This window comes from Phaethon aethereus (genome assembly GCF_964289735.1).
Source record: "Phaethon aethereus genome assembly, chromosome: 5".
Taxonomy (NCBI): domain Eukaryota; kingdom Metazoa; phylum Chordata; class Aves; order Phaethontiformes; family Phaethontidae; genus Phaethon; species Phaethon aethereus.
This window is the reverse complement of record NC_138579.1, coordinates 12,183,944-12,210,340: the sequence shown is the minus strand read 5'-3', so window position 1 is coordinate 12,210,340 and position 26,397 is coordinate 12,183,944. Positions and strand designations below refer to the sequence as shown.

General features: G+C 38.3%; 2 protein-coding genes across 2 annotated transcripts; both read right to left on the bottom strand.

Annotated features, from left to right (window-relative positions):
• Nucleotides 1-9,654: 9,654 nt before the first annotated feature.
• ATP5MJ (ATP synthase membrane subunit j) lies at nucleotides 9,655-14,844 on the bottom strand. The gene is made up of 4 exons (XM_082000864.1): nucleotides 14,783-14,844; nucleotides 13,008-13,131; nucleotides 10,697-10,717; nucleotides 9,655-9,824 (listed from the first exon to the last, which is right to left on the bottom strand). The coding sequence occupies exons 2-4, from the start codon at nucleotides 13,129-13,131 to the stop codon at nucleotides 9,799-9,801; spliced, it is 171 nt and encodes a 56-aa protein (XP_081856990.1). The 5' UTR covers nucleotides 14,783-14,844; the 3' UTR covers nucleotides 9,655-9,798.
• Nucleotides 14,845-23,498: 8,654 nt separating this feature from the next.
• Nucleotides 23,499-24,948, bottom strand: RD3L (RD3 like; the record flags this gene model as incomplete). The annotated part of the gene is made up of 2 exons (XM_082000805.1): nucleotides 23,499-23,796; nucleotides 24,650-24,948. 2 exons carry the CDS (start codon nucleotides 24,946-24,948, stop codon nucleotides 23,499-23,501), a joined length of 597 nt encoding a protein of 198 aa, XP_081856931.1.
• Between the last annotated feature and the right edge of the window lie 1,449 nt (nucleotides 24,949-26,397).

The following is a 26,397-nucleotide window of genomic DNA, read 5'->3' as shown; positions in this document are numbered from 1 at the left end:
ACCTGTTCAGAGATAAACCATAAATAATAATCTAAAGGAAACACTTTGATGTCTGTTTTGTATACAGTATTTCAGACACGTGAACAGGAGAAAGATACTTTTTCATCACTGCCTTGTAATATTCTAAAGTAATGTATGCTGGACTAGATGACTAATGTTCTAAAGTTTCCATAGCACAATACACTCAGTGCATCATTCTGAAAAGGAGTATAATAATTAAAGCAGGAGTGAAACCATATGATCTGTATATAGCATAGTTGTGTGCACTTCCTGAGGATTTGAGTGTCTGATACATCATGTGTTTCAGCCCTGCATTTGGTGGATTAGAAGTGTAATTTCTTTAAACAATAACATAAACTGTATGCTTAATCCAATACACATGATGCAAAAGAGTGTACTTGGTGGAGAATGCTGTGGCCTCATTGGGAATGTGTTGCTATACAGTCTCATAAAATACTTACACAAATAGGTACTGTTAATTTTTTATGTTGTAGCTCCAGAAGATATAGCTCTGTAAGACAGATTACATGCTATTATTTTTACAGATGAAAAATCTTGTTCCACTCCCCTGTAGTTTATCATGATGAAACCATTAACCATATTCAAAGAGGTGGACGAAACAAAACCAAAAACTTAAATGTCCTAGGAGAACTTCTCTCTGCTTTTACCATTAGGCTTATAACCATTTGGGTTCTCAATATGTTTCTTTACAAAAATCTTTCTTCTTAAATTCCCAATATGCCCATGATGCATGGAGGTATCTGTGACTAGCTAGATGATGGGTTATAAGTTGAAACATTTATTAGTGAGGGGAGAGGGTAACAAGGCAATCCTTTGCTCTTTACTTTTTTTATATGCCACTTCATTTTGGGTGTATCACTTGGCTAAAGTTTGAGGGGAAAAAGGATGGGTCATGTTTTAAGACACTGTCCAGCCATTTCATTTGTTACTGTAAGTCTAAAATTGTTCTTGGGTATCTCAGTCATGATTCAGTGAGTCAAGTACTCAAGTGTTTTTGACAGTTTCTGTATGAAGTGATTTAAAATATTTCTTCTCTCAGCTAAAGGCCTAATGCAGAATTCTGTGACACGTTTAGTTTTTTACCCCATGCTGCAAAAATGGTGGGTGGCTAATCTTCAACTTTTCTATTAACCATCACTTCCTTTAAGTTTAAGATGGGCAACTACTTTACTTACTATAACTGAAAACAATCTGCTTTCTTTTTTTGTTTACTGCTGGATCAGATGCAGGTTTATTTTCATGTTCAATCTGTATTATTCCCATATTCAAACCCATAATTCCTAATTTGAAATGTGTAGCTTCTTCTACAGTATGTCTCTTTCTTGGCTAGCTTACTTGAGGTAAGTAGATCTAATAAGCAAAAAACATGCAGAAGGGTATATGTAATATATGTAATGGAGCACATGCTTTCTGCTGTTGTACCTGGTAATGGGTGAACTTGAATGATTGCTGCTTTAAAGAGATGAGGAAAGCCCTCTGCTTGATTTTGAAGTCTGGGATATACTGGAAGGTGTTTTTCAGCAATTACTGAGACAAGGTCATGTGCAAAGGAGGCTTGGAGAGAAATACATGTCTCTGGCCAGAATACTCCTCACATATAGTAGGAGAAAAATGATAAACCAAATTAAATGTGCATTAAAAAAAAACGTAATCTGTTTACCTTAGTATTTAATCTACATTCTTAAGACTATGCTACTGGAAATAACATTCTTTACCTTTTTTTGTGTGTTCTCATCAGATTTTACAGATCAGAACACACAAGGTGAATTTCCTCCAAAAATACAATATGGAGTATTGAATTTGTTTAAATAAAACACCATTACAGTTGTGAAACAGGATAAGGTTACGATTTAAGATACACCTCTATGGAAAACATTTCTGTGCTATATATCTCTCTCACATATATATAGTTAAAAAATCCCAACCTTAAGTGATCACTTTTTGGGCTTTTTTTGAGTACCAAAAATTGTCAGAGCATGGCTGTCTTCTAAACAGGTGTATACAATTTATTGTGAATCTGAGTTTTTCTGTCTCAGGCTTTCACAGAAGAGCAGCTGCACTCAGATAATCTGACTAGCAGGTGTAATCTAAGACATTTGTGGTGATTTTTTTTTTTAATATATTATAAACAAAAATACTGTTTGTGCCTTACTGATGCTTAAGGTTCATTCTTTCTAATGGTTTATATAAATACTGCTTTTCCAGATACAGTAATGATGTTCTAGTCCTGGGAATATTAATGAGACTATGAGAATATTAATGGGTCACTCACTACAAGAAGGATGTTGAGGTGCTGGAGCGTGTCCAGAGAAGGGCAACTAACGTAGTGAGGGGTCTGGAGCGCAAGTCTTATGAGGGGCGGCTGAGGGAACTGGGGTTGTTTAGTCTGGAGAAGAGGAGGCTGAGGGGAGACCTTATCACTCTCTACAACTACCTGAAAGGGGGTTGTGGCGACAAGGGTGTTGGCCTCTTCTCCCAACCAACTAGTGATAGGACGAGAGGAAACAGCCTCAAGTTGCGCCAGAGGAGGTTTAGATTGGATATTAGGAAAAATTTCTTCACTGAGAGGGTGGTCAGGCATTGGAACAGGCTGCCCAGGGAGGTGGTGGAGTCACCATCATTGGAAGTGTTCAAAAAACGTGTGGATGTGGCACTTCAGGATATGGTTTAGGGAACATGGTGGCGCTGGATTAATGGTTGGACTTGATGATCTTGAAGGTCCTTTCCAACCTAGTGATTCTGTGATTCGGTGAGACAAGTTGATTTTTGCCTCCAAGTGCCTTGGTTTGTAATATTCCAGAAACATATTTCTGAATTACTTTTTTTTTAGTGTTGTGATCCTAGGACAAGGTTTAGCTGCATAAACAGAAGAATGTCAACAGTAAAGGGAGATGAATTGTATAGGGCATTGATAGAACCCTATTGAAAATGATTCTGTGAAAAGCCCTAGAAATAGTGACAGTAGAAAATGTATCACCAGTATGTGTTTAGAATCTATTTTAGGTTGATTTATTCAAAGAATCACAGAATCATTAAGGTTGGAAAAGACCCAACACCACCATGCCCACTAAACCATATCCTGACGTGCCACATCCATACATCTTTTAAATACCTCCAGGGATGGTGACTCCACCACCTCCCTGGGCAGCCTGTTCCAATGTCTGACCACTCTCTCAGTAAAGAAATTCTGAAATTTCCAGGTCTAAACCTCCCCAGGTGCAACTTGAGGCCATTTCCTCTTGTCCTATCGCTAGTTACTTGGCAGAAAGACCAAGACCCACCTCACCACAACCCCCTTTCAGGTAGTTGTAGAGAGTGACAAGGTCTCCCCTCAGCCTCCTCTTTTCCTGAACAACCCCAGTTCCCTCAGCTGCTCGTCATAAGACATGTTCTATCATAATACGCAGCTGAACCTCAGAAGATTTGAAAGACTGGAAAGGAGTGTGTTCATCATGGAGGAGTACATGCAATAATAACCTACTTGCTAGATTAGATGCTACTTTAAAGGTTTGTCTATTGCTTATGTCTCATTCAAAAACAGTATTTCTATTCTACAAAAGGACAAGCTATAGCACAAGGTAAAGTAACTTGAATCTATTATCTTTTTCTTCCAATTGCTATGTGAAAGTTCTACACAAATTATTTTTCTCGCCTTCTGTTTCTGTCATTCTAGACAGGCCTCAGTACACGTTTAAATTGGTAGCCTTAATTTAAAAAGAGGTGTGATAGTTAGCTTTAATAAGAATACATAATTTGAAAGCCAAGTAAAAATGGTTTTGGCAAGATACCTTTTCTAGTTGCATTACTCCAAAAGAATTAACTAAATCAAAGTATGCTGAAAAGTATTTATGTCTCGGTGTTTGCTGAAACAAGAGTCGGATCCTTTGTTAAAATTGCTGTGTCTCCATTTCTTAGCTTACTGAAAGAAACGTGTAATTTAAATTTTTGCTCATTATTTTAAAGAACTGTCTTGAGGTCCTAACTGGGAAAAAAAGAATTTTCTTTTCAAGCTGTATGTGATATAGTATGTGGAATACAGCATAAGGAGTATAAGGAGAGAATGTAATGTTAAGTGTAAGAGAATTTAAACAATTTAGTGTACAAGTACACTAAATTCGAAGGTATACCTGAAGCATCAGGAGTAAAGAGTCAATAATAGTGCTGCAAAAAAGTAAAATTCGAGACTGCTATATATCTTCAAGATAAATAATGGAGTTAATTATAAAAGTGGAAATGCTTTTGGTTAGACACACCCCCCCCAAAAGGGTATCCTTCCCTGTATACTTGGTCCTGTATCAAATGCTTGTTCACATTCTGTTCCATTTTAATAATCCCTCCTTTTTCCTCCCATAATACTCTGCTGGTATTCACAGCTTTGTTGTTGCCATTTTGCTTGTTTATATAACATTCCATACCAAATATCTCACAACAGTTTCTACTTCATACCTAAAGAATTCCCCCTTAATTGCAGCAATTCTTAATATTATCAAAAGCATGCTAAACACAACAGGTTAAAACAAGAAATGAAGACTACAACTGATACTGCAGGAAAAATCCGTGTAGGCAGAAGCAGTCATCACAGATGGGATCCATTCAGTATACTGCTCTTAGTTCTACCACCCACAGAATCCCTATTATCATTTCCTAGCAAAAACACTTCATTAGCTCTGAAGAAATCTCTACTGTCTGTTCCAGCAGCTAGCTGAAGTTACTGTGATGATATGAATATAAAATAGTTAAAGGTCATGTTGAATTAAAAAAACTTTATGTTTTTGAAGTTTATAATAATTAAAAGTGTATTTTCATTTGATGACAACCGATAATATAATTTGAAGAACCACTTCCGGGTTCATCCCTTATTACTAGACATATTCTTCCTGCAGGTATTGAGCATTAGGATACTGTTGTACAATTGTTGTCCCAGTTCCCTCCTTGCTTGTTCGTTTATCCCAATTAATTAAGTGATACTATAAAATTGAGAAAGCAATGTGCTGTCACAGAGGAAGGAAGCAAGGTTCTGCCTTTTTGCTGAAGCACAAGCTGACATTCCTGATTTGTATAGAGGGTGGAGTTCTGCGTTCTTTTTATTCCTGTGAGTGCTGACAGTGGTGACAGTTCTTATGGGAGAGTCAGTACTTTGATCATGTGCATAGCTGGGTACGAGGAGGAAACTTGCATGAAATTATTGTAAAGGGACGCAATGACTTAGGGAAGCTGGTTGAGTGAATGGGAAGCTAGAAATTCTGATTCTTCTTCCTCTTTTCTGCAAAAAAAAACCCCTACTGTTGTGCTGTAATGCATGTTATAAAGCAGCTTTGCTGTAAATAGGACCAGGAGATGGATCCAAATTAAAACAGGAAAAAAAAACCTTGAGTTTTGTTATTTTAGAGGGGAAAAACCCCCAAAAATTATGAAAAATGGCCTGATCTGATTCAGAAATAGTTGTATCAGCACAACTGTGAGGAGCAAGGCACTGTGGTGTAAGGGTGGAAACTCCACAAGCTGGTATGGCTGCCAGAGTACTCATACTGTTAAACCACAACCAAAGAAATCATAGTACCCTTAGCAGAATTTAATTAAACTTCTAAATAATCCATTCTTGTGGTGGTCAGTTCATTTTGATTTAGGGGAGAGTAATTGTTTCCAAGTAGTTTGCCTGCAGCAGTGGAGCAGACTACAGGAATTTCTTGTTTATGAGTTCTTCATAAATTACAAAATCATAGTCACATGGCTTTATATTCTTAAAGTAAAGAGAATATTAGCTGCTAAACGTTAGTTGCTAAAGGTCATGGAATTATAGTATGAAGAGCTTGGTGTTCAAGCGCTATCTTGTCACTTCTTGTTCTTCCATTTACCAAATTGTTAACCAACATATTTAATGCCTCAGGGAATCCATCTTACTATTCTTTCCTTCCTCGTGGCTTTACAGATTTCCGTGAATGAAACAATGGAGATTTCACATACTGATTTCCTCAGTTTCATTTCAGCCATCTGGTGGTGATGTCACATATAATCACCTCTGTCTAACAAGCACCTGATAGTTTTCCTTCCTTGGGGACTGAAAGTACAATACACGTATACATACCAGCCCTGTATTGGGCTGTATTTGTACTACCAACAGTGGTTTGCTATCATGATTCAGATAAATATGAGCCTAGTTCAGCTGTTTTAATTACTTTAGGTCATTTCCTGCAACTTTACTCATCCTCCCAATTAACATGAATACACATGTGGGGTTTTTTTCCAAGTTAGCCATTAAACGTATTAAGCAGGTTGGGCCTTGTGACTAATGTTTCATTGGCTCTGACTGTATTTTGCAGCTCCCCTAGAGTATTCCATAATACTTTATTAGCATGCAGGGGATATTCTGAGATTCCTAATTGTAGGACAACACTTAAAATATGTTCTAGAAATTTCAGAGCTCCACAAGGAGAAATCCTGGCCGTAAGTAAGACCCAGTATGGACAGGCAAATACAGATGTACTGTAAAAAAAAAATAATCAAATCTTACCTTAGCATTGTCATTATTAATATATCTCCCTACTGCTGAGTGTTCCTGTTCTGTATTGATTAAAAAAAAAATTTACCAGTGGCACAGCAAGACTTGGTCAGGATGGTGCTGCAGTAATTAGATGAGGCTTTTCAACCCCTATAGGAGTTTGTTGTTCCACTAACATTGCAAAGGTAGTAAACAGTCGGTTTTTGTCATTGCTGATGCCTTATCGCAGGCAACAAAAGAAAAATGCAGTTGTAGAACTATTTTACTATACAAAGTTTAAATGTAATCATCTCATTTTAGAAATGTCAGAAATATAAAGAAGCAGCAGCTAAATGGAAACAGCATGATCTGTCAATAAGCAGTAAGCATTTCCTCCACCAGTGTTTAATTGTGGATCATGATGGATATTACCTTCATGTATTAAAGTCTTGATCTTAAATAGTTATTTGCATAGAAAATAGGTTTGTTCAGGAGCTGAGGCTTGTCTATATAGACACTTATGAGGAACAAGAAAACCTTTTTGTTTTAAGTTAGCTTTAGAAATCACCTTAGCTAAATTAGAAAAAAGGACACATTCTAAAATAGTATTCACTTCAAGGGTACTCCTTTGCAATGCTTCTCTACCTAGGGCTACACTCACTCCAGATGCTAGTGCTGCAAAGAACACTGATTACTCCTTCCATACCTCACTGTAAATAAGAAATGGCATTTATTATGCCTTAGCTTATTTTCCTCTATTGTCTTTTGTACTACCTGGTATGCTTCAGCATAGAGGAGCAGAAAGCATATAGATAGTACTACAGGGGTTACACATTATGGGTGTGTTGATTTCTGCTTTTGAGTCAAGCCACTGACTGAAAATTAATTTCCTCCTCCTGTATCCTAGTCAAGTAAAAAAAAAAAAATCTAAACATAAACACCAGTTTTACTTCCCTTATCTTTTGCAGAGATTTGTGTGTTAAGAATCACAAACAGGAAGGAATATTCTGAAACCTTCATAGAGATTTCCAAGAGATGCACTAATGGAAGAACCAGTTGCAGACAAGATTATTTCGGTAGAAGCTGTAGTTTTCATAACCCAGACATTGCTGCCCATATGTACTTTCTTTCTCTAGTAGAAAGTCAAGTAAGTCAGATAACAAGAAGTGCTAAGAGTTGAAGTAGGTTAAGTTTACCTAAAAGTGCAGTTATCTGTGCTCCAAGGGCAGGTAAGCAAAAGCTCCTCTTGCTTTTCAATTAACATCTAGGAGATGAGACAGCATGTTGACGTAGCTCAGTCCCAGCTTGCTAGGTTCTAGCTAAGGTACAGCAAATCCTACAGTGATTAATGTTTTTTCCCTAGCTTGTTTTCCCCAGCTCTGTAATTGAAAAATGCTAAAGCAGGTCATTTGAAGTATATGTAGTATCTTAGGAGCTATAACTTAGTGATCATAAATTTGCATTACAAATGCACATACAGCTCCTTACCTGGCATACATTTTCAATCTGAACCACTTATTAACTATACCACAACTCTGACCCACCCTGTAATCACCACTGGCCTAATATCTGTTCATTTGAAGCTCCATTTTCTTCTACTTTTTATTCTCTGTTCCCTTCTTCTGAATGCTTTTGGTTTTATGTAAAGAAACAAATAGTTTTTTCTACTTCTCATTCATTCTTCTGTGGTGAGAAAACACTGAAAAACCCATATAGAAATGATGAAAGGATCAGCTAAAACATACCAAGGCAAGAGGCAACAACAAGGAAAACTGTGGAACGTGGAAGAAATGTCAAGAATGCATGAAAGAGAGATGTCACCTATTCTTTTCAAATTGACTAATGCTATCCTTGCCTTTTTTAAAAAAAGCTTTCAGAGAAATATGACTGGTAATTTTACTCTACTTGTAGTAGGTATAGCTATTAAGCTTAAGCAGAAGTATAAATTCTGAAGAAATTCAAGGCAACACAGTGTTTGGAATGTTTACCATCAGAAGGTAAGGTTATCAATCTCCTGATTATTCAAATACACAATATTTAAGTTATGGCCAGATACTGCAGTCAGAGAGATTGAAAAGCACAACTTTAATCAAGTTGAAAGACTTAAGATGTTTCAGTCAAGTAGTTAAAAAGATGTACGTAAGCATTAAGTCATTCAGATGACTTAAGCCTCTTAATCTTCTCAAAAGCCGACTAGGCTAAATTTAAACAAAACATGACATGAAGTCCAATTTTGGTTTTATATACTAAGAATCCCTGGTGCAGAATTCAGTATGTACAGTTCTGAAAACTGATTTCCGTAAGAGCATAGGTTCCTATGGTCTCCAAAATATAATACTAGCTGTGGAGTTACTTTAACAGCTATCTGCAAAAGCCACTAATGACCCATCCTAGTAATAAATATATTGCTTCTAAATTTTCAGGAAAAAGAAGAACTCTCTGAAGTCAGTTAAACATTTCTTTATGCTCATATTAACCACTGCCACAGTGTGTAATTTCATTATTCCCTTTAAATTCTGAGATTTTCATAAGCTCAAATGGCAGATGAGGGCTCATGTAATACCAATTTTCTCATGTAATATGGGCATGTTATTACTTCTTTGCAAAATCTGTAACTAAAGGAAAAGCCTTTCAGAATAATTCTTTAGCTCTACTGAATATGAAGGACAAAAAAATATAGTTGCCAGTAATGTACTTTTTAAAAACCTCTGTAAACATTTTGCACAGTGTTTTAATAACAATGCAGCTTTTGTTTTAAACCTTGCAAAACTAAGAACTCCTTAAAAAAATGTAAGGTTTTAAAAATAACTTTTTGTACCCTTAATTATAGCATCAGAGTTGACAAAAAGCTGAGAATTAAGTCCTCATGCCTGGCATACTGTTCAGTCACACTTTAAAAGTAAATGGAGTATTTAAAAAATTCTAGCCAAAAAAGGTATCACTGGGGCAGGGGGGGAAGGCTTAATGCTATTGTAAGAAATGTAGTCTAATTCTATTAGGAAGTTTAGATATAGAAACGTTGTCTTTTTCAAAGTACTATTGAAAAAGTTTAACATGGAGCTTGGAAGAACTGTAGAAAACAAAAAATGCTTATTCTAAAACTTAGGTTAACCATACACTCCAGCATACTTTGTCCAACATGTTTAATTCCTTGTTGCTCAATGGATTTATTCTTTCTCTAATTACAGCAGATGGATCAGGTACAGTTTTAGAATTAACTTCCCTATGGTTGTAACTTGCTTCATTTACAATAAAGATGACGAACCACCAAATTCATATTCCAAGAAGGGAAGAGGTCTTTAATGATGGCCAGCACCAGAGGACTCTGAAACAAAGACACCATTTAGACTGTTCAAACAGTAGAGCAAATCAATTCAGGAACGTAGTTCAGAACCTAGAACAGACAACTCCATCTACATCTGAGCACAAGAACTGGCAGATAAAACTGCCCTGTCAAATAAAACAAAACCCTGAAACTACATACATAAGCTTGGCCAATACTAAAAATCGTCCTTTGCAAGCTTTAAAGCAGTATTATAAGCAAACATCCACTCTTTCTCAGTTTTGGTATGGATCTTTCTAAATTAAAGTTTATTTATGCTATTATCCTTAAGTCTACTGGGCAGTTTTTTCACTAATTACACATTTAAAAATGTTTAGATGTACAAATTCAACTGGGAGCAAATGGGCTACCTATCATGGTGCAGAAAGTTAACTGCGATATAGCAGCTCATGAAAAATTAAATTCTAATGTGATGTCAGAAGAAACTGTCCATAAATATCTAAACACTACTTTACAGAAGATATAAAAATACAAATTCAAAATACAAGTTTAAACTCCTTAGTTTCTTGACAGCTAAAATAGCAGCTACTCTTGAGATTGTGCTGGTCTAAGTAATTCCATTAAATGGTTATTACTATTATTTAAAAGTATTCTGCCCCACCCCCCATAAAGGCATACAACTTCCATTCTACTCCTAAAACCTATGCAAAGGACAATTTAAGACAGAGGTAGCATCTGTGGAAACTCACAAATGTTTCTAGATCAATACAATGAAAACTACATATTTTGAAGTAGTCTTTAAACATTTTTCTAAATCCATAACTTAAAACCAAACTTAAATAAAATATTGTGAGAGAATTTTTACTGCACTAATTAAAAAAAATACAACAGGGTATTAGATATTTAATACTTACTATCTGCCACTGCTTTTTTGCCTGGAAGAAAAGAAAAAACAAGCTGAAAAATGTCGGTTTAAAAAATGTTTCCTACTTATTTTTTGCATATAAACTTCAGTTAGATTATACTACTTACAGTTTTCTAATTTAGCTTGAACAAGATTTAAAATGTGTACAATGTGTACTTTCCATGGTACATACCAGTAAATGTCATTGATTTTTTTTAAAAGTTGTTTGTTTTTAATTAGCCGAGATTCCATGCACTTAGAAATTGTAGCCATCAAGACTCCTACTGTAATTCAAAAGAAACATATACAGAATGGTACTATTTTACATAATATATGGATAGATGCACCCACAACATGTGGATGTAAACTGAAGTGATAAGAATACAGTTTCCTCTAAAAACTTCCTCTGCAAGTAAAATAGCTTATTTTACATTACCATTGTAATTGTTCTCCTAAAATACTGATTCACAGTGATCACACAAAAAAAGATAGAAAAAATTCTTCATGAAGACGACAGTCATAGGAGGTTGTGCAATCTCCACCCTTGGAAATATTCATTTGAATTATGAATAAGTTCATGAGCAACCTGATCTAACAACTCTAAGCAGTGGTTTGGACCAGGTGAGCTCAAGAGGTCCCTTTCTATCTAAGTTATTCTACAACATACCCCCTCCCCCACCCATATATATATATATTAAAAAAAAAAATTTGTGTATTATTTGCAAAACTGTTCCTCAAACTGCAGAAGAGGCTACAGCTGTTAAAAGCTATTTTCACTTTAAAATAATGCTTAGCATACAGTTGCCCCACATCAAGGTTTTGGCCCTCAAAACCCTACACCACCACATGTATTATCTAAATCATAAATTAAAATAAAAGTAGCATGACATAAAAACAAACTTGAAACAGCCTGTGAAGTTTGAATTCTCCTTGAAATTAAAGAAGTTAAAGCAAAAGTTAAACTATTTTTTTTCCTCTCTGGCTGTTCAACTGGCTGTACTTATATTTACTTAGGCTTATAAAGGTAGTGTAGCAGGGTCAGACACGCTACAAGTTATTTGGACAAAGCCAGAGAAATGTTGAGAAAACATCACTCAGCTGTTCCTACAATGAGGGGTTCCTTTCCCTGTCAAGTTTGTCTACAGTTTTATAACATTTCATTGTTCATGACAGCTAGGAAAGGATTTGACTTGGAATTTTTTCAGCATAGCCTAAATTGAGTAACAGGATCTAAGACACCATAATCTGTTGTACTATTCTCCTTTGAGGGACCTGGCCGACTCAAATTTATTATTTTCACATTAGATGTTCTGTTTCCTCCTCTGAGAAAGCAATCCAAGACACATTTTAATGTTCAGTGATGTACCTCACATTTCAGGGTGCATCAGCCCAAAATAAATCAAGTGCTTTAGCTTTCACAAGTTCACATGGGAAAACCTTTTAAAAACTGTATTTTTTTGCAGATCTTGAGCAAAAACTCAAAAGCATAAGGATTCTAAAAAAATTTCTAATCAAAGTTCTAGTTCGGAATGGTCTAACCCTTTGAGAAGGGTAATGAAGCTGGTAAGGGGTCTGGAGAACAAGTCTTATGAGGAGCGGCTGAGGGAACTGGGGTTGTTCAGTCTGGAGAAGAAGAGGCAGAGGGGAGACCTTATCACTCTCTACAACTACCTGAAAGGAGGTTGTAGTGAGGTGGGTGTTGGTCTCTTCTCCCAAGTAACTAGCAATAGGACGAGAGGAAATGGCCTCAAGTTGCACCAGAGGAGGTTTAGATTGGATATTAGGAAAAATTTCTTCACCGAGAGGGTGGTGAAGCATTGGAACAGGCTGCCCATGGAGGTGGTGGAGTCACCATCACCAGAAGTATTCAAAAAATGTGTGGATGTGGTGCTTTGGGACATAGTTTAGAGGGCATGGTGGCATTGGGTTGATGGTTGGGCTTGATTATCTTAAAGATCTTTTCCAACCTTAATGATTCTATGATTCTATATATTCCCCTTCAGGACAAATCTACAGGAGAAGCCTCTGGCTACCCATTGCAAGTTAGATGTATGTTTTTAAAACCAATTCCTACATTAGTTAATCATCATAATGTAGGCACAGTTACACTGGTATTTGAGTATTTCTTCTAGTGTAACCTTCTACACTGAGCACATTAAAACTTCTAAATTTTTATGGCAAAGACCTGGCCTTAAGTAGGAGTGTTAATTTCTTATTTGCTGGAAATTTTCAATGACTGATTTGTAACTGTTAAGGCTATTCTCATCTATAAGCCTTATCTATAAAGTAACAGCTAATGAAGACTATAATGTATAACTTACCACCATACGAAATTTTGTAATAGACATAAGCTGTTAATGCTACACCAACCCATATTTCTTGATACACCGTAGTGAAGTAGAATTTCATGGCTCTCCATGACTTTGGAAGCATGGTCTGCACCATCTGAAAATTATAAGAAGTTTTGCCATGGTGAGTTTTGCAACTGTATTCTTACCTGTTATATTTTTAATATATATATACATACATATATTTATGTATATACCTACTGCTGGTAAGTATCAGCAGCAGTTTACAGATAAAAAAAAAATGCCCAAACATGCAAAAGTACTTATTCTGAAGTAAAGCAATGAGAATTCAGATTTAAGGTCACAATTTATGGGCTAGGACAATAAAAAACAATAAATTACAGCTGATGAAAGGGTTCAAAGATGACTCAATAGAGCATTTACAGAGTAGCAATAGCTAGGCTCCTCTCTCCCAATGAGTGACAGCTCGTTTTCCTCTCAGGAGGCAAGCCTTCATTCCAGACAAGCTAGAGAAGCTCCTTCCTTGCACTACCGAGTTCACTTCCCTCCCTCCCCCACAGCTAAGATGTGTCTTCCAACCTGGTAATTTCTACTCAAAATACCAAAATAAATGACGTTAAGCTCCTGAATTAATGATTTATCATGAATATTTAACTTTCAAAATATGCCCCAAAAGCAAGAAGCTTATTGATGTGGGTTTTTTCTTTTCTATGCAGCTTTGTTAGACAAACAGAAAACTGTAAGATGTTTTAAAATAAGGTTTACGCTAACTCCCATACAACATGTTAGTACACATTTGCACCACATTGCACTGAAGTACTATGTGTTCTGCTGTCTTACATACAGCACTTCACCCCAGTAAAGTCACTATTTACGTTTACTATGACCCAAAAAAGTCATGGTTGTAAAGTCATATGGACAGTTTATGGTAAAGCACAGTCCCAGGAAAGAAAAGCAGATTTAAACTTCTATGAGGTAATGCTTATTTACTTATTTGCCATTACTAAATGTAAGGTATCCTTTGGCAAGCATCAAAGAGAAAAGGATGCAAGGGTCGCCAATGTCAAAACAACTGGAAAAATCTAGGTGCTTCTTAAAGAATTAAAGCATCTTCATGGCAATTATTGTATAATTACTGACAAACCCATATTTATGTTTACTTGTTTGTGGCCAGACATTTCAATCACATTTATTATTGTGAATAGATTTCCTGAAACAGTGTTGTGCTTTCACCCATACTATTAAGAACACTACAAGTCCCCCAAAGTTTCCAGTATTTGTAGTTTCAGATGAATAGTGCCATAATGGCAATAATTCTGCTATAGCAGAGTATCAAGACATACTGACAAACAAGGAGACCGAGTAGAAAGGAAAGACAGGATTTTCCCACCACTACAAAACAAGAGAGAATAAGCAATTCTATTTCCAATTAACACCCTGCTAAAACCCGGCAGAGACCGTTCCCCAAGGCCTCGGTGAACGTGACGTTGTTCAGGCCTTTTTTCTTAAACCTATGCGGAACAACGCTGCATTTGCTTTCTCGTTGACCTCCTCGCCATGACCCCACCGCAGCCCGGGAAACCTGCCGCCCGCCCAGGGCCTGACCCGCACAGCTCCTTCCGCACGGCGGGCGGGGGGAGAAGGTGGGTAACAGCAAAGCTCAAGCGCCGCTGGCCGCGCCTCCCTCCCCCACCTCCTTTCGCAGGCTGAACCCCAACTGCCTCCCCGAGACAGCCCTGAGCGATGCGCGCCAACAACCGGCCTGGCTCCCGTGGGCCGAAACTAACCGTTAAAGCCGGGTGCGCGAGTGCTGCCAGCGAAGGTCACCGAGCGCGGACGGGCTCCGCGACCGCCGCGGGGGATGCTGGGAAAGGACGCGCTAACGAGCCACGTTATCGGACCAAGAGAGGCGACGCCGCCGTGCAGCGCCCCCTACGGCTGCGGAGGACGAGAGCGCCTTCCGCACCCCGCCCGCAACCGGCCAGCGCGAGGGCCCTGGGGCGGTGCCTCTCTTCCCCCCGCTGCCTCTCCTCGGGCCCTGGCGCGTGCGGTTGGGGGAGCAGCCTCGCGCCACACCCAAGTGCCCTCACGTGTCTGCGCCCCCTCAGCCGCTCCGGGGCCTCGCAGGGTTCCTGTCGCTGAAAGAGTTCGCGTGCAGTCCCAGGGCCCGTCCCACCACAGTGTTGCGCCCGATCCGCACCTCACTCCCGCTTCCCGAGAAGGGAACGCAGCAAGCCTCCTGCGCAAGGAACAATGCCGGGAAGGGCCTGCCGCGAGTCTTTACATAGCGTGTCGCTTAGAGAACAGCTTGTCCTGGAGGACCGGGAGGCACCCGCTGGGTCAGATGCAGGAGGGTTGAGGCATCTACGTGCCTGTAAGCCACTTCCTCCAGGCGACGGGAAGGACAGGGCGGTTGAGATTTCAGAGCAGCTTTCACCCAGTGTTCTGTGGGTGTGAGGGGGAAACTGACCGCCCCGTGCCTCGCGTGGCTGAGAAGGGAGAGAGCCCGTAAGACCAGCGGACACATCTCCGAGCTCGCCGCGCGCGACGCTTCTCGCCAACCACAGCGACGGCGCGAAGCGCCTGACCGTTGTGTCACGTGCCAGGGGCGGGGCCGGGCCGAGGGCGGGAAGAAGGGCGGGCGCCAGCGCGCGGGCGCGAGGTGGGAGCTGTGAGCTGTGGCGCGGCGCGAGGCGCGGGCCGTGAGTTGTGTGCCGTCGCCATCATGCTGCGGCAGCTCACCAGGGAGCAGATCAGCGACTGGTTCACCATTGGCAAGGCCGTGACCGCCGTCGAGTTCTTGGGCGAGGAGTCGCAGACCGGCGCGTTACGCAGTCCCCACTGCCGCCCCCCGGGCCCACTCACTGCTCGGGAGCCGTTAACGGCTGTGGGGTGAGTGTGGGGTCCTAGGCCTCTGCTCTTGGCGGTGGGAAGGTGCTCTTTACTTCTGAGGGTGAAGGGCTGTGCGAGGGGCATCTGTGGCCTCTTCCTTTGTGTGCCTGCCGGTGGTTCCCGGTGTGCAGGGCATTTCCCTGGGGTCTGGGCGGCCCCTACTGGCTCCCCGACTCTGCGTGGGCTCGGGGTGGTGCGGTTGTTGGATTCCAGCGTTACATCCTCGGTAATGTTTGTGGCTGCAGTCCCGGTGTGGATAGGTGTATTTTTGTGGGCTTACTATTTAAATTATTTTCTGTTTTGCTGCTTACCTATATTGTCTTGATCATCAGTAGTCATGGTATGGGAAGGATTTGCTTTCTCTGAAGTGCTTTAGCGCTGTTGTGCAATTGCAGCAAAGGTTGTTGAAAAACTGTGGAACAGTGTTAGAAAAGACCACGTTTATTCTGATTCAGGTGTGTAGTTTAGAAATTTTGGCAGTGGCAAGTGATAAATAAAGTGAGATTTAGGAGTAACCTCAATTTGTTCATTAGGGAATAAGATTCTGGCAGAAACCTTTTTATGCATTTAACTATTAAATCAATGAGCAACACTGCTGACTTGGGATGATCCTTTTTTTTCTCCTCGTAGTCCCTTAACAGTATTACTGGCTTTTATTGTGTTGTTTTTAGTGGCTGATCCTTGAATGTTGAATAATTAATTTACAGTACTTAATTTTTTTGACCAGTAATGTTCCATACGTTATTTGTAACTAAGCACTTTTGAGTAGATTCAGCCTTTGTTTATACCAAAGTTCATAAGCAAATATTCTTAATAATAAGTAGGTGTTACCTGCCCTGTAACTTTGTTGGTAAGTTTAATTTGTTAAGCTATAAATTTGTGAAAACTTGACTTACTTCTTATTTGTTCTTCTTCCTTCCTCTAATGTTCCTCTGTAGCCAGCAATTTTCCAACAGTTAAGATACTGATGTCACCTACAGCAGATGTTCTTAGGTATTTCAAACTGAATCTTTGTTTGCTTCTCTTCTGGAACTTTCCTTTTCTCTGAGTAGTTGTTAACAGTTTGCTTTCCTGAATTGACGGTGTTGTGTTTTCTAACTAAACTGTGTATGTTCATTGCTCTTGTGACCTATCTGAGGCATTTAAGTTACCATGGTAAAGCTAGTTCAAGGTATATTGGCATGTGACTCCTTGGATGTGCTTTATTCTCAGATGACAGAGTTTACAGCCAAGGAGGAGAACTGTATGCATATTTGCATAGCAGCCAAGTACATTTGGTTTTCACTAGTGTCTGGATATTGAAAAAAAACGCCCAAAAAACAGCTTTCCCCTGGATGCTGCCTAAACTGGAATGTGTTGTGGCAGTACATAGAAATCTTGGTATTTAGATCAGGTTTGGTTAGTGTGTCTGTGGTGGCTATAGAAGAGTGTTTTGTGTGCACTTCTATATACTAAACTCTTTTTCAAAGTTAGCTGTAGGTACAGTTCAGAGTGAGAGTGTCACTTCCTGTATGATGTATAGCAGTAATGGGTTGCTGTGTTTCAGGACCCCTCTTAAAGGGTGTACATTGGCTTCTGAGAAGAAAGGAACCTTTTGCCTAACATCTTAACAGCAAATACTTCGACAGTTCAGCAGAGACTGTTCAGGCTATTGGTTTCTGTCTGCTTCAAGGGAAGGACAAAACTGGCACATCAAAATATCTATTCGCTCTCATCCTTAAATGTAAAAGTGCTACCATTAGCAAGCTTTGAATCTCTGACTGAGATGTGCTGGTTTTTATGCAAGTAGTTAAAATTGTCCAGAAGTTATGAGACAGAATTTTACATTTTTTTAGGGTTATTTACTGTGAATTTAATATTTAAACCCAGAAAGTACAGGACTTCTCAGTCTTTATTTAGGTGCCAGTAACACTTCTGTAGTACTTGAAGGGTTTGACAAGAGATTCTTGAACCCAACTGAGCACTAAGCCACCGAAGTCTACTAAGTAACAGAAGAAATTACCAAGATTGATGAAACCTTCTGTGTCTAAGCAGAGGCAAATCTTTATCTTTGGTTAGACAGATACCGCCTTCCACTCAGAAGCCTTAGCAGGTAACAATAATTGTGGGGTTTGACAGTTGTGTTAACAGAGAGAATTTATTTTTGCAGGGTTTTTTCCTTTTTTTTTCTTTCCCATCTGAGAGAGAGAGGGCATATGCATCCTAAATAGCCATTTATGTAAGTGTGGACAGAATTTGCTCATCATTAGAGATATATAAAATCTTTCAGCATAGGTGATAGCTGTATGTGTGTGCTGCTGCAAAATGTAAAGAACCTCTGTAAGAAGGTGTGTTTGCTTAGGTGTTTTTTGTTTCCATATATGCACCTGTTTCACAGTTCTGGGAATGTGTTTACATTTAAAGAGTTTTTGCAAAACTTGAAGATAGATTTGAGTAGGAAATGCTTAGATTTTATTCACTGGTGTCTTAAAGAGTTTGAAGAGCTGAAAACAAAAGAATTTCCTTTTTTTGAAGCTGCTTGTAGCATAATAGTCTATTTTAATATTTCCTTCAAAACTTGTTTCTTGGTAAAATCAAAACCAAATTTTTTTTTTCAAAATTTTCAAATGTTTATTTATATTTTTTCTGAGCTGTATATAGGGTTATTGAGGGAGACTGTCCTTCTACTTCTTTTGCCTAAATTTATATGTAAGAATGTGTAGGATTAATACCAAATTGGTAATGGTAATAACAGATGTGTAATTGTACACAAGTGTGTATAATAACTAATATTTTACAAACATATTACTGAGACTGTCTAATGGGACCTAAAAGTGTCATGTCTCCATGAAAAAGACGTAGAATGCGTTCTCTTCCTTTACCAATGATGCCTTATTTTACAAGGCTTTTAACATTATCTTGGTAGCTGAACTACCTCTAGAACAGCAGTAATTGAGTCTGTTAGGGGAAGATGATAGTTCTCAGAAATTGTGGTTGGAATTTTGATCCTTAAATAGCTTGTTGATTAACTTCTTAATTCCTCTGATTATGTTTAACTGAATGAAAAGAAATTCAGACCCTTAAATCCTTCCTTGTTATCAAAACAATTGTGGTTCACGTTAAAACGCTTAAAGGCTTAAGTGTGGAAAAGGTGGGTATTCTCTCTTTGGTTTCTTGCGTTTCGTAGGTCTAGCTTTCACCCAGTTATTAGCCAGCTTATTTGGCTAAAAACCATGCATGTTGTTTGTTCTGCCAGATACCTGTGCAGGTGGGAGATGTTGCTGCCCTTTTAGATTATTACCACTTGCCTTTCTGTCACCAGAGTGGTTTGTGTCCGCTGCCTGGCTCAGAAATACAGCTGGGTTAGTGTAAAGAACAATGTAGTTTCAGATCAACTCACACAAACCATACAGACCATAAATAAAGAGTGCTTAAAGAAACAGTTGAGTTCTTAGCCAGTAAACTTCAGCAGGGAAATGGTGACTGGCCTACATCTGTGTTACTACTATCTGATATAGTTGAAATTTAAGTGTAAGCTAAATTCCAGAAGATTGCTTGTCTTAACTGGTGAGCTGAGGTGTGGGTTCTCTTTCTAGCATTGTCCATAATGAGTAGTTGGGCCACTTCAAAAGTCACCACCAAAGATATCAGAAAGCCAATGATTTTAATATAGATTTGTAAAAAGGTATGACTTAACAGAATTCAATGGCAAGGTTCATTCGATTACTCAGTTAACATGAAAAGGTGTACAAAGAAAAACAAAGTTACAATTAGATTGGAATGATTTGCTTGTGGATTGAATCGGGTTAATGTGGCTTATATGTATATTAAGGAGAGAAAGTGGGGGAGACCCTCCCATTGAGTCACGAGATTCAGACTGGACCAAAATCCACCCCTAGTCCCAAATTTGGTCAATAGTTTATGTCTAAGGATCAGGAAAGGGATTGAAAAGTAGGGGAGACCCTCCTGTTAAGTCACGATCTTCAGGGTGGACTGAAATCCACCCCTAGTCCCAGACTTGGTCAACGGTTTATGACTAAGGTTACGAAAGGAAAGTAAAAGAATGCCTTCCCGTTGAGTCACGAGGTTCAGAGTGGACCCCCTTGCTTTCTAGACTCCTTTCTGAGGAGTCTAGTTGCAGTTGAATCTACTCCTAGTCGCAGACTTGGTCAATGTTTTATGACTAAAGGAATAGGGTATTGGGGATTCTGGTGTAGTGCTTGGTGTAACTTTAAAATAACAGCAATCAAATTCACTAACACTATTGAAATAAATCACAATATCAAATCATATACAACTTAGTAATTTTTAGGTTAATTATGTTACTAAGATGAATGATATTGAGATAAATCACAGTATTAGATCGTAGCAATATACTAAGATCAGACACACAGAGATATAAAGAAGAGAGATAAATATGTACAAAGGTACCTTTTAAATGCCATGCACCCCCGCCCCGCCACGAATTCAGTCAGCTCACATTGAATGCTTTGCATCACTCAACAGGTGATCAGACGAGCCTCTGAGCTGATCACAGACTTGAGGGTTCACGGGCTCTGAGAGGTGTCCCACTCAGAGGGACTTGCTGGTTGCAGCCCGCTGCGGTCCAGGAAAGCTCAAAGGGTCTTATTTGGGACCACTATTTATAGGACTGGGAGATGATTGACTTTAGGCATCAGTAAATTTCCATCCTTGCCACAAATCATTTGTTGGTAATTGCTAGAATTCTTGACATCCCAGTGATGCTGGTACTGATCTTTGAATCGTGGCTAGATAAGATATGCCCCAAGGCTGTCTGGGTATGGTGGGTTACTCCCACTTACGCAAGAGCGCTTGGTACAGTCAAGGGGCCCTTAACCACCAAACTCTCTGCTCCAAGGCCAAGATTTATCGAGCAAGGGGCAAGGGGGAGATGCACCACAACAAGCAGGTTTCTTTAAAAACATGTTTATTTTTCTATGCTTTTCTCTTCTTTTTAACTAGAAAGAGAGTACATACTTTAATCAGATGGAAGTGCTCATATTCTGTAATGTTTGCCTCTCATTTCTGTTTTTGAAAAAAATGGATAAAGTGAGATTGTAGTGGATGGCATTTTCTCAGCATTGAATAATTTCTTTTCCTGTACCCTTTCCAGTTCCCAGTTTGGTTTCTCCCCCTCCTTTACCCTCCAAGTGTGGGCACTAGAACTGGCTGCAGTAGCCTAGTATCAGTTTCATCAGTAAAACACACATATGAATGTAGGTAAGCCTTTTTGTGCATTTCCTTAGCGTTGCGTTGGCATTTAACATTGAATTGGCTATGATGCCTAGATAATTTTTTTACCTATTATTCAGCTACTGCCTTTTAGCATATGTTGTAGTTGATGGGCCTTGTTTCTGGACTTAGACTGCATTTGCTTGTATTAAAGTGAAATTTATAAAGAATGGCGAAGTTGTATCTGTGGTCATCTTGTGGAGTTGTTTTGTTGGGTTTTCTTCCTACCTGTTTTTGATATCATAAAGGTAAGTGGACCTTGCGTCTTTACTGGCCTACCATTTTGCATAAACAAAAATTTGGAAGCTAAATTTTTAGGGAATTTTTTTCACCTATTTTCGAATAGAAGTCTGTGAAAGTACCATTTTAAGAAACTAATTTATGTGAATTACCATTGCAGTAATCTTGCCCCTTTGACCAAATAAAAATTATTTTCTGAAACCAGCATTGTGGATGTTAATTCTCAATGTAATATTAATTCTGCTTATGCCTTTTACATGCTCAGTATCTATTACCCCCTTTCCTGTGGAAAAGGTACTTGAAGTTTAACTCTCTGGGGAGCTTTATCACTGAGGAAAAACCTTTCTTTCAAACTATCCTGCCCTCATGCAGGGTTCCATGTCTAGATTGTTTAGAACTGCATGAAAAGAATCTGATACTCGTTATTCTGCATCAGTTGGGCAGAGTAAGTTGAGATCAACCCTTTTGTAATTTATCCACAAACCGACAGCTACACAAAAGGAGGGCAAAGAGTTTCTACCAGCTTTCAGGGCAGATACAATGAGTTTGCACATGCTTGTGAAGTTTTGTGTGTTTAGTTTACAGAAAGTGGAGGGAGCAGTTACTTTGGTACTGAGCTGCAATTTTTAATTATTCTAAACCTGTAGGAACTGATTTACTCTAGTTGTCTAGTGCTTAGTCAGGTGTATGCAAGAGTTCTGATTGTTTCACCTTCTGTGTATATTATGTTCTACCTTTCTACATGAAATGTTCTCTAGATTATAAGATTTTAGATTATAACTTTTTTTAAAATAGTATTTTTATCTTTTATGAAAATACTGTGCCATTTGTTTCACCAAATTTGTTGTATTATTAGTAAATTCTTTCTTGGGTGAGGGATATAACTGTGGAGCATAAGGAAATATCTTTCAGTTGTGTGTTACCAGCTTGAGGAAATCTGAATGTCGTCTTCAGTATGCTTGAAGAAAATACACTCTGTGTATGTGAAATAGTGCATTTTGTGATTTGGGCCATGGGAGTGTTGCCCGTTATTTATGATGTGGCAGACAGATTAAAAGGGAATCTGGAGACGAGGAGGTTATGTAAGACATGTGAAAACTTGTTACAGACAGTGATGGGAGCCCAATTGGAAGTGTAGCAAACTTAGTTCTGGCCTATGTTTTCATTGATATTCTGCTCTAATTGTCTGCTGTGACTGTAACTGCTATGTATCCAGTCAGTCTTGTAAAACTTTATTATGAACCCACGATGATAGATGGTGGCAACTGAAAAACATGAAATTTTGTTTTACTTAAATTTAAAAAGATCACCCCTTGCTTTGGAAATGATCTGTTGATTCTTTTGCTATTCTAGAAAAGTACTATCTGATTTGATGAAAATTGTTTAATGCAGAGTTTTGGTTTCAGTATAACTTCCAGTAAGACAAATGAAGTAGTACAACTATTTGAAATAAAATAATTCATTAACTTCTTAAAGAATAGAGAGCTAGTTGCTAAATGCTGTTAAATAGCCAGTTTTCATTGTCTATCTTCACAGTATTTCAGCATGTGCGGAGTACAGTTTGAAAGAAATATAGAAACAGTACATGCAGCACATTATGACTTCTGACATCGTTATCATTTTACAGCTTATTCTTGAAGTTAAGAAATAACTGTACAGCTCCAAAAAGAACTTATCAGTTTATTTGGTATAACTGATATATATTAAACCATTTATCTTACACAGTGTAAAGTTCCCATAGATCCTAAAAGCTATGTGACAAATACAGAAGTTTTTGCCTAACACTTTGTGGATTGATACTATTTCAAAATATGGAAAACAGTCTTTTCTGGTTTAAATACATCTAGCTGTATATGGCTAAACAATAAAATGCTTCTGAGGTTTTTTTTTTTCAGAAACACCTACATTTTTGGTTTAAAGGTGCCTTCAAACACAACATCTTTAAAGTACTACAACGATAAAAGGAGAGTTTGTATTTAAAGTTTCTATACTGCATACTAGCTATAATCAAGCATTTTAATTTCTGAACTTGGAAAAAAGGGGAGCATGTCCCATTTCTTATTCCTATGTTTGTGGAAGGCAATCACAAGAAAGGAATGCAAAGGGCTACATAGCTTTTTGAAGGCAACACAAACCAACTTAACTTGACGGGTAGTAATAGGGTAGATTCCAGATTCTATGAGAGAAGGTGGGAAACATGCTTTGTGTGTTTTTGTCAACATAACTTGAAACTGTGGGGATTTCATCTTTGTCTGATTTGTTAGAACTGTCTCCACACTGGCTGAAATGTTCAGAGCAATTTGTATTCCATGCACCTACCAGTTGGTCTTGTTGGTTTTCTCTCTCAATGGTAGTAAGAAAATCTTTTAAAACTTGCTTGAATATGTAGACTATTTCCCAAGGTAAAACATCATTTTCTGCCAAAACTTCACGAAATCTAGAAACAAACAAGAATTGAAATCTAATTATAAGTGTTGAAAACTCTTCTGTTTCCTCTGGCCTTTTGAGGGAGGGGGAAGGAGGAGGAAATTACTGCGTTCTGGTGACATTTATTCCTTGCTGCCACATTTCCCCACACACCTTCCCCGAAAGATTTTAAGAGGAAAAGAGCTTGTAACAATGCACTGGATGTGGTCCAACTATTATGAGGATTGAAAGCTTCTGTTATTGGGTATGCTTTTTTTTTTGTGTCCCATCTGGGTAACTTGATTTAAACTGACTTTGCCCTTAGGTGTATTCTGGGCTTTAAAAGGCACATACGCTTGTTCTGTCATTTCTACGTGTCCCAGGAAAATGTATTTAAAATACAGGCATAGGAGAATTTTTCTTTGTAAAATGTGGGAGGGTTTTTTTTTTAAAAAAAAATTTTTTTTTTTTTTTTTTTACTGATTTGCTAGTTTTGGAAGCTTTGAGGTATTTTGGACAGTGATTCTGGATTAACAGTCCATTGCATTAGTGCTTTAATTTGATTTTTGGTTATTGAGCTACTATTTAATAAATACTGGGTATAAATCACAGAGGAAAACCTGAAAGTATCGAGAGGTCACATGCTTAAGCATGTGAGACTTCCCTTGTTTTTGATTAGACCGGGAAAATCCTGATTAAAAACTTCTTTCAAGTATAGTATATTAAAGAGGTAATTTCTAAAACATCTGTAAGGATGTGTTTTTAGTTGCTCATCATTGTTACTTTGGAAGAAAGTTCAGAGCCAAATACAAGCTATGATTACGTAGAAGAAACATCTTACTTAAGATAGAGCACTCAAAGTTGTAGAAATATGGGTCAATTACCTGCTGAGAACAGTTCCTGTTTGGCAAGGCTGGATTTGTGAGCACAGAAATTCAAGCTGCCGTTGCTCAGTAGCTGGAATTGTTGCTTGAGGGTTTTGGTAGTTCTTCAGCCAGTTGTAATCCATGCCAGTCTTCTGTACTTTCTGTTCGTTTTCAATCTCTTGCACTAGTCTTTCACGCTCTTTCAAGTGCCATTTCAGTTCCCTCAGTAGGGTTTTTGTAACTACTTCTGATCCAGGATATCTTGTGGGTTTGTAGGAAACTTTTTTTGACCATTTCATCCAGCCAAAAAGTGGCATTTTTAAACTGTGAGGGGAAAGGGGAAAAAATGAAAATCTTCCTTATTTCTGTCTGACTGGTAGCATTTATACCTGTAGCCTTCCTTCTTAGCAGCTGAATGTTTAAAGGAACCTTTATTAATGATTCTAAAATATTTTGCAGTACAATATAAGTAGTGATAACAATCACCAAGCCATAATTAAATATGACAAGCCTTACACTTTATAATATTTTCCATCTCTTTTCTGAGTTAACAAAACTATGTGAAGTTTACAGCATTTAAAAGTGTGTGTCTGTCATCTTGGAAATATTTCATTTTTTATCCTTGGTTATATGGTTTACACCCCCCACCCTCCCAAAAAAACCCCCCCTCCAAAAACCACAAAACCCAAACCAACAAAAAACCCAAAGATAACCAAACAAGAACCGACACCCCCCCCCCCCCCCCCAAACAACAACAAAAACCCAACAAAACAGAAGACCCCAAACCTCCAAAATTTGAATTAAATGTAACTACTTTTTAAATGTACAGGTCAAGTGCTGGAAATCTGTGTGATCTGTTTTTAAAACTTCCGTATCAATTTTTATTTTAAATAAATTCTTGTTTACATAACCTGGAAACAGAAATCTCATGGAATAGGCTTTGAAATTGCAGTTTGTTACAAATCATGCAGATACAAGCATACCAATTGGAATAGAATAACATACATTACCTTTGCAGTTGTCTCTGAACAGTGTTGTTTCAGGTGAGTTTGCTTGAAGGTCTGTTATTCTAGCATATCCTGTTCCCAGGCTATTACCACTGCTGGAAGAAAACAAGGTTTCTCCTTTTTTCTTTTTTCTTTTTTTTTTTTTCATTTACTCAAACTGTGCTTAGAAAAATGTCTTTCCGTACTGAATATGACAGCTTAAGTTTTTCTGCTTTTAAGGTTCTTTTTCATCCTCTGTACCAGAGAGAAGTAGTAATCTATTTAACCTAACATGGTCTCTCAAATGCTTTCTACAAAGTCCATTAAGATCTCCTACCTTTGAATTGCGTTCTGCCGATGGCAGCAATTTCAAAAAAGATGGTAGCAATTTCAAATGCTTGTTGCTAAATCCATCTGAAGGTATTGTTGGTAGTGAGATGAATAATGATAGTCTGAAGCAACTACAGATGTGCTTCTAGCAAAAGTTAAGGCTGTCGTATGATGTGAAGCTTTGCTGTGCATAGCTGTAGGTCACAGTTTAGAGCTGTATTTTTATGCCTGTAGAGTGCTAAAAATAACTATGTTGCTTTTATCAAACTAAACTTTCAGGCCATTGAGATGTTGGAAGACTTTTCTCCCATTAGAGGGGGATCAGGCTGTTCTACTGTCAGTTTTAAACAGCCAAGAATAGTCTTTCTCTAGTAAAGATCATCTAAAGCCTTTGTTAAGTGAGTGTGACAGAAAAGAGGTATTTGACAGTTGCTCAGGATTTCGTTGCTG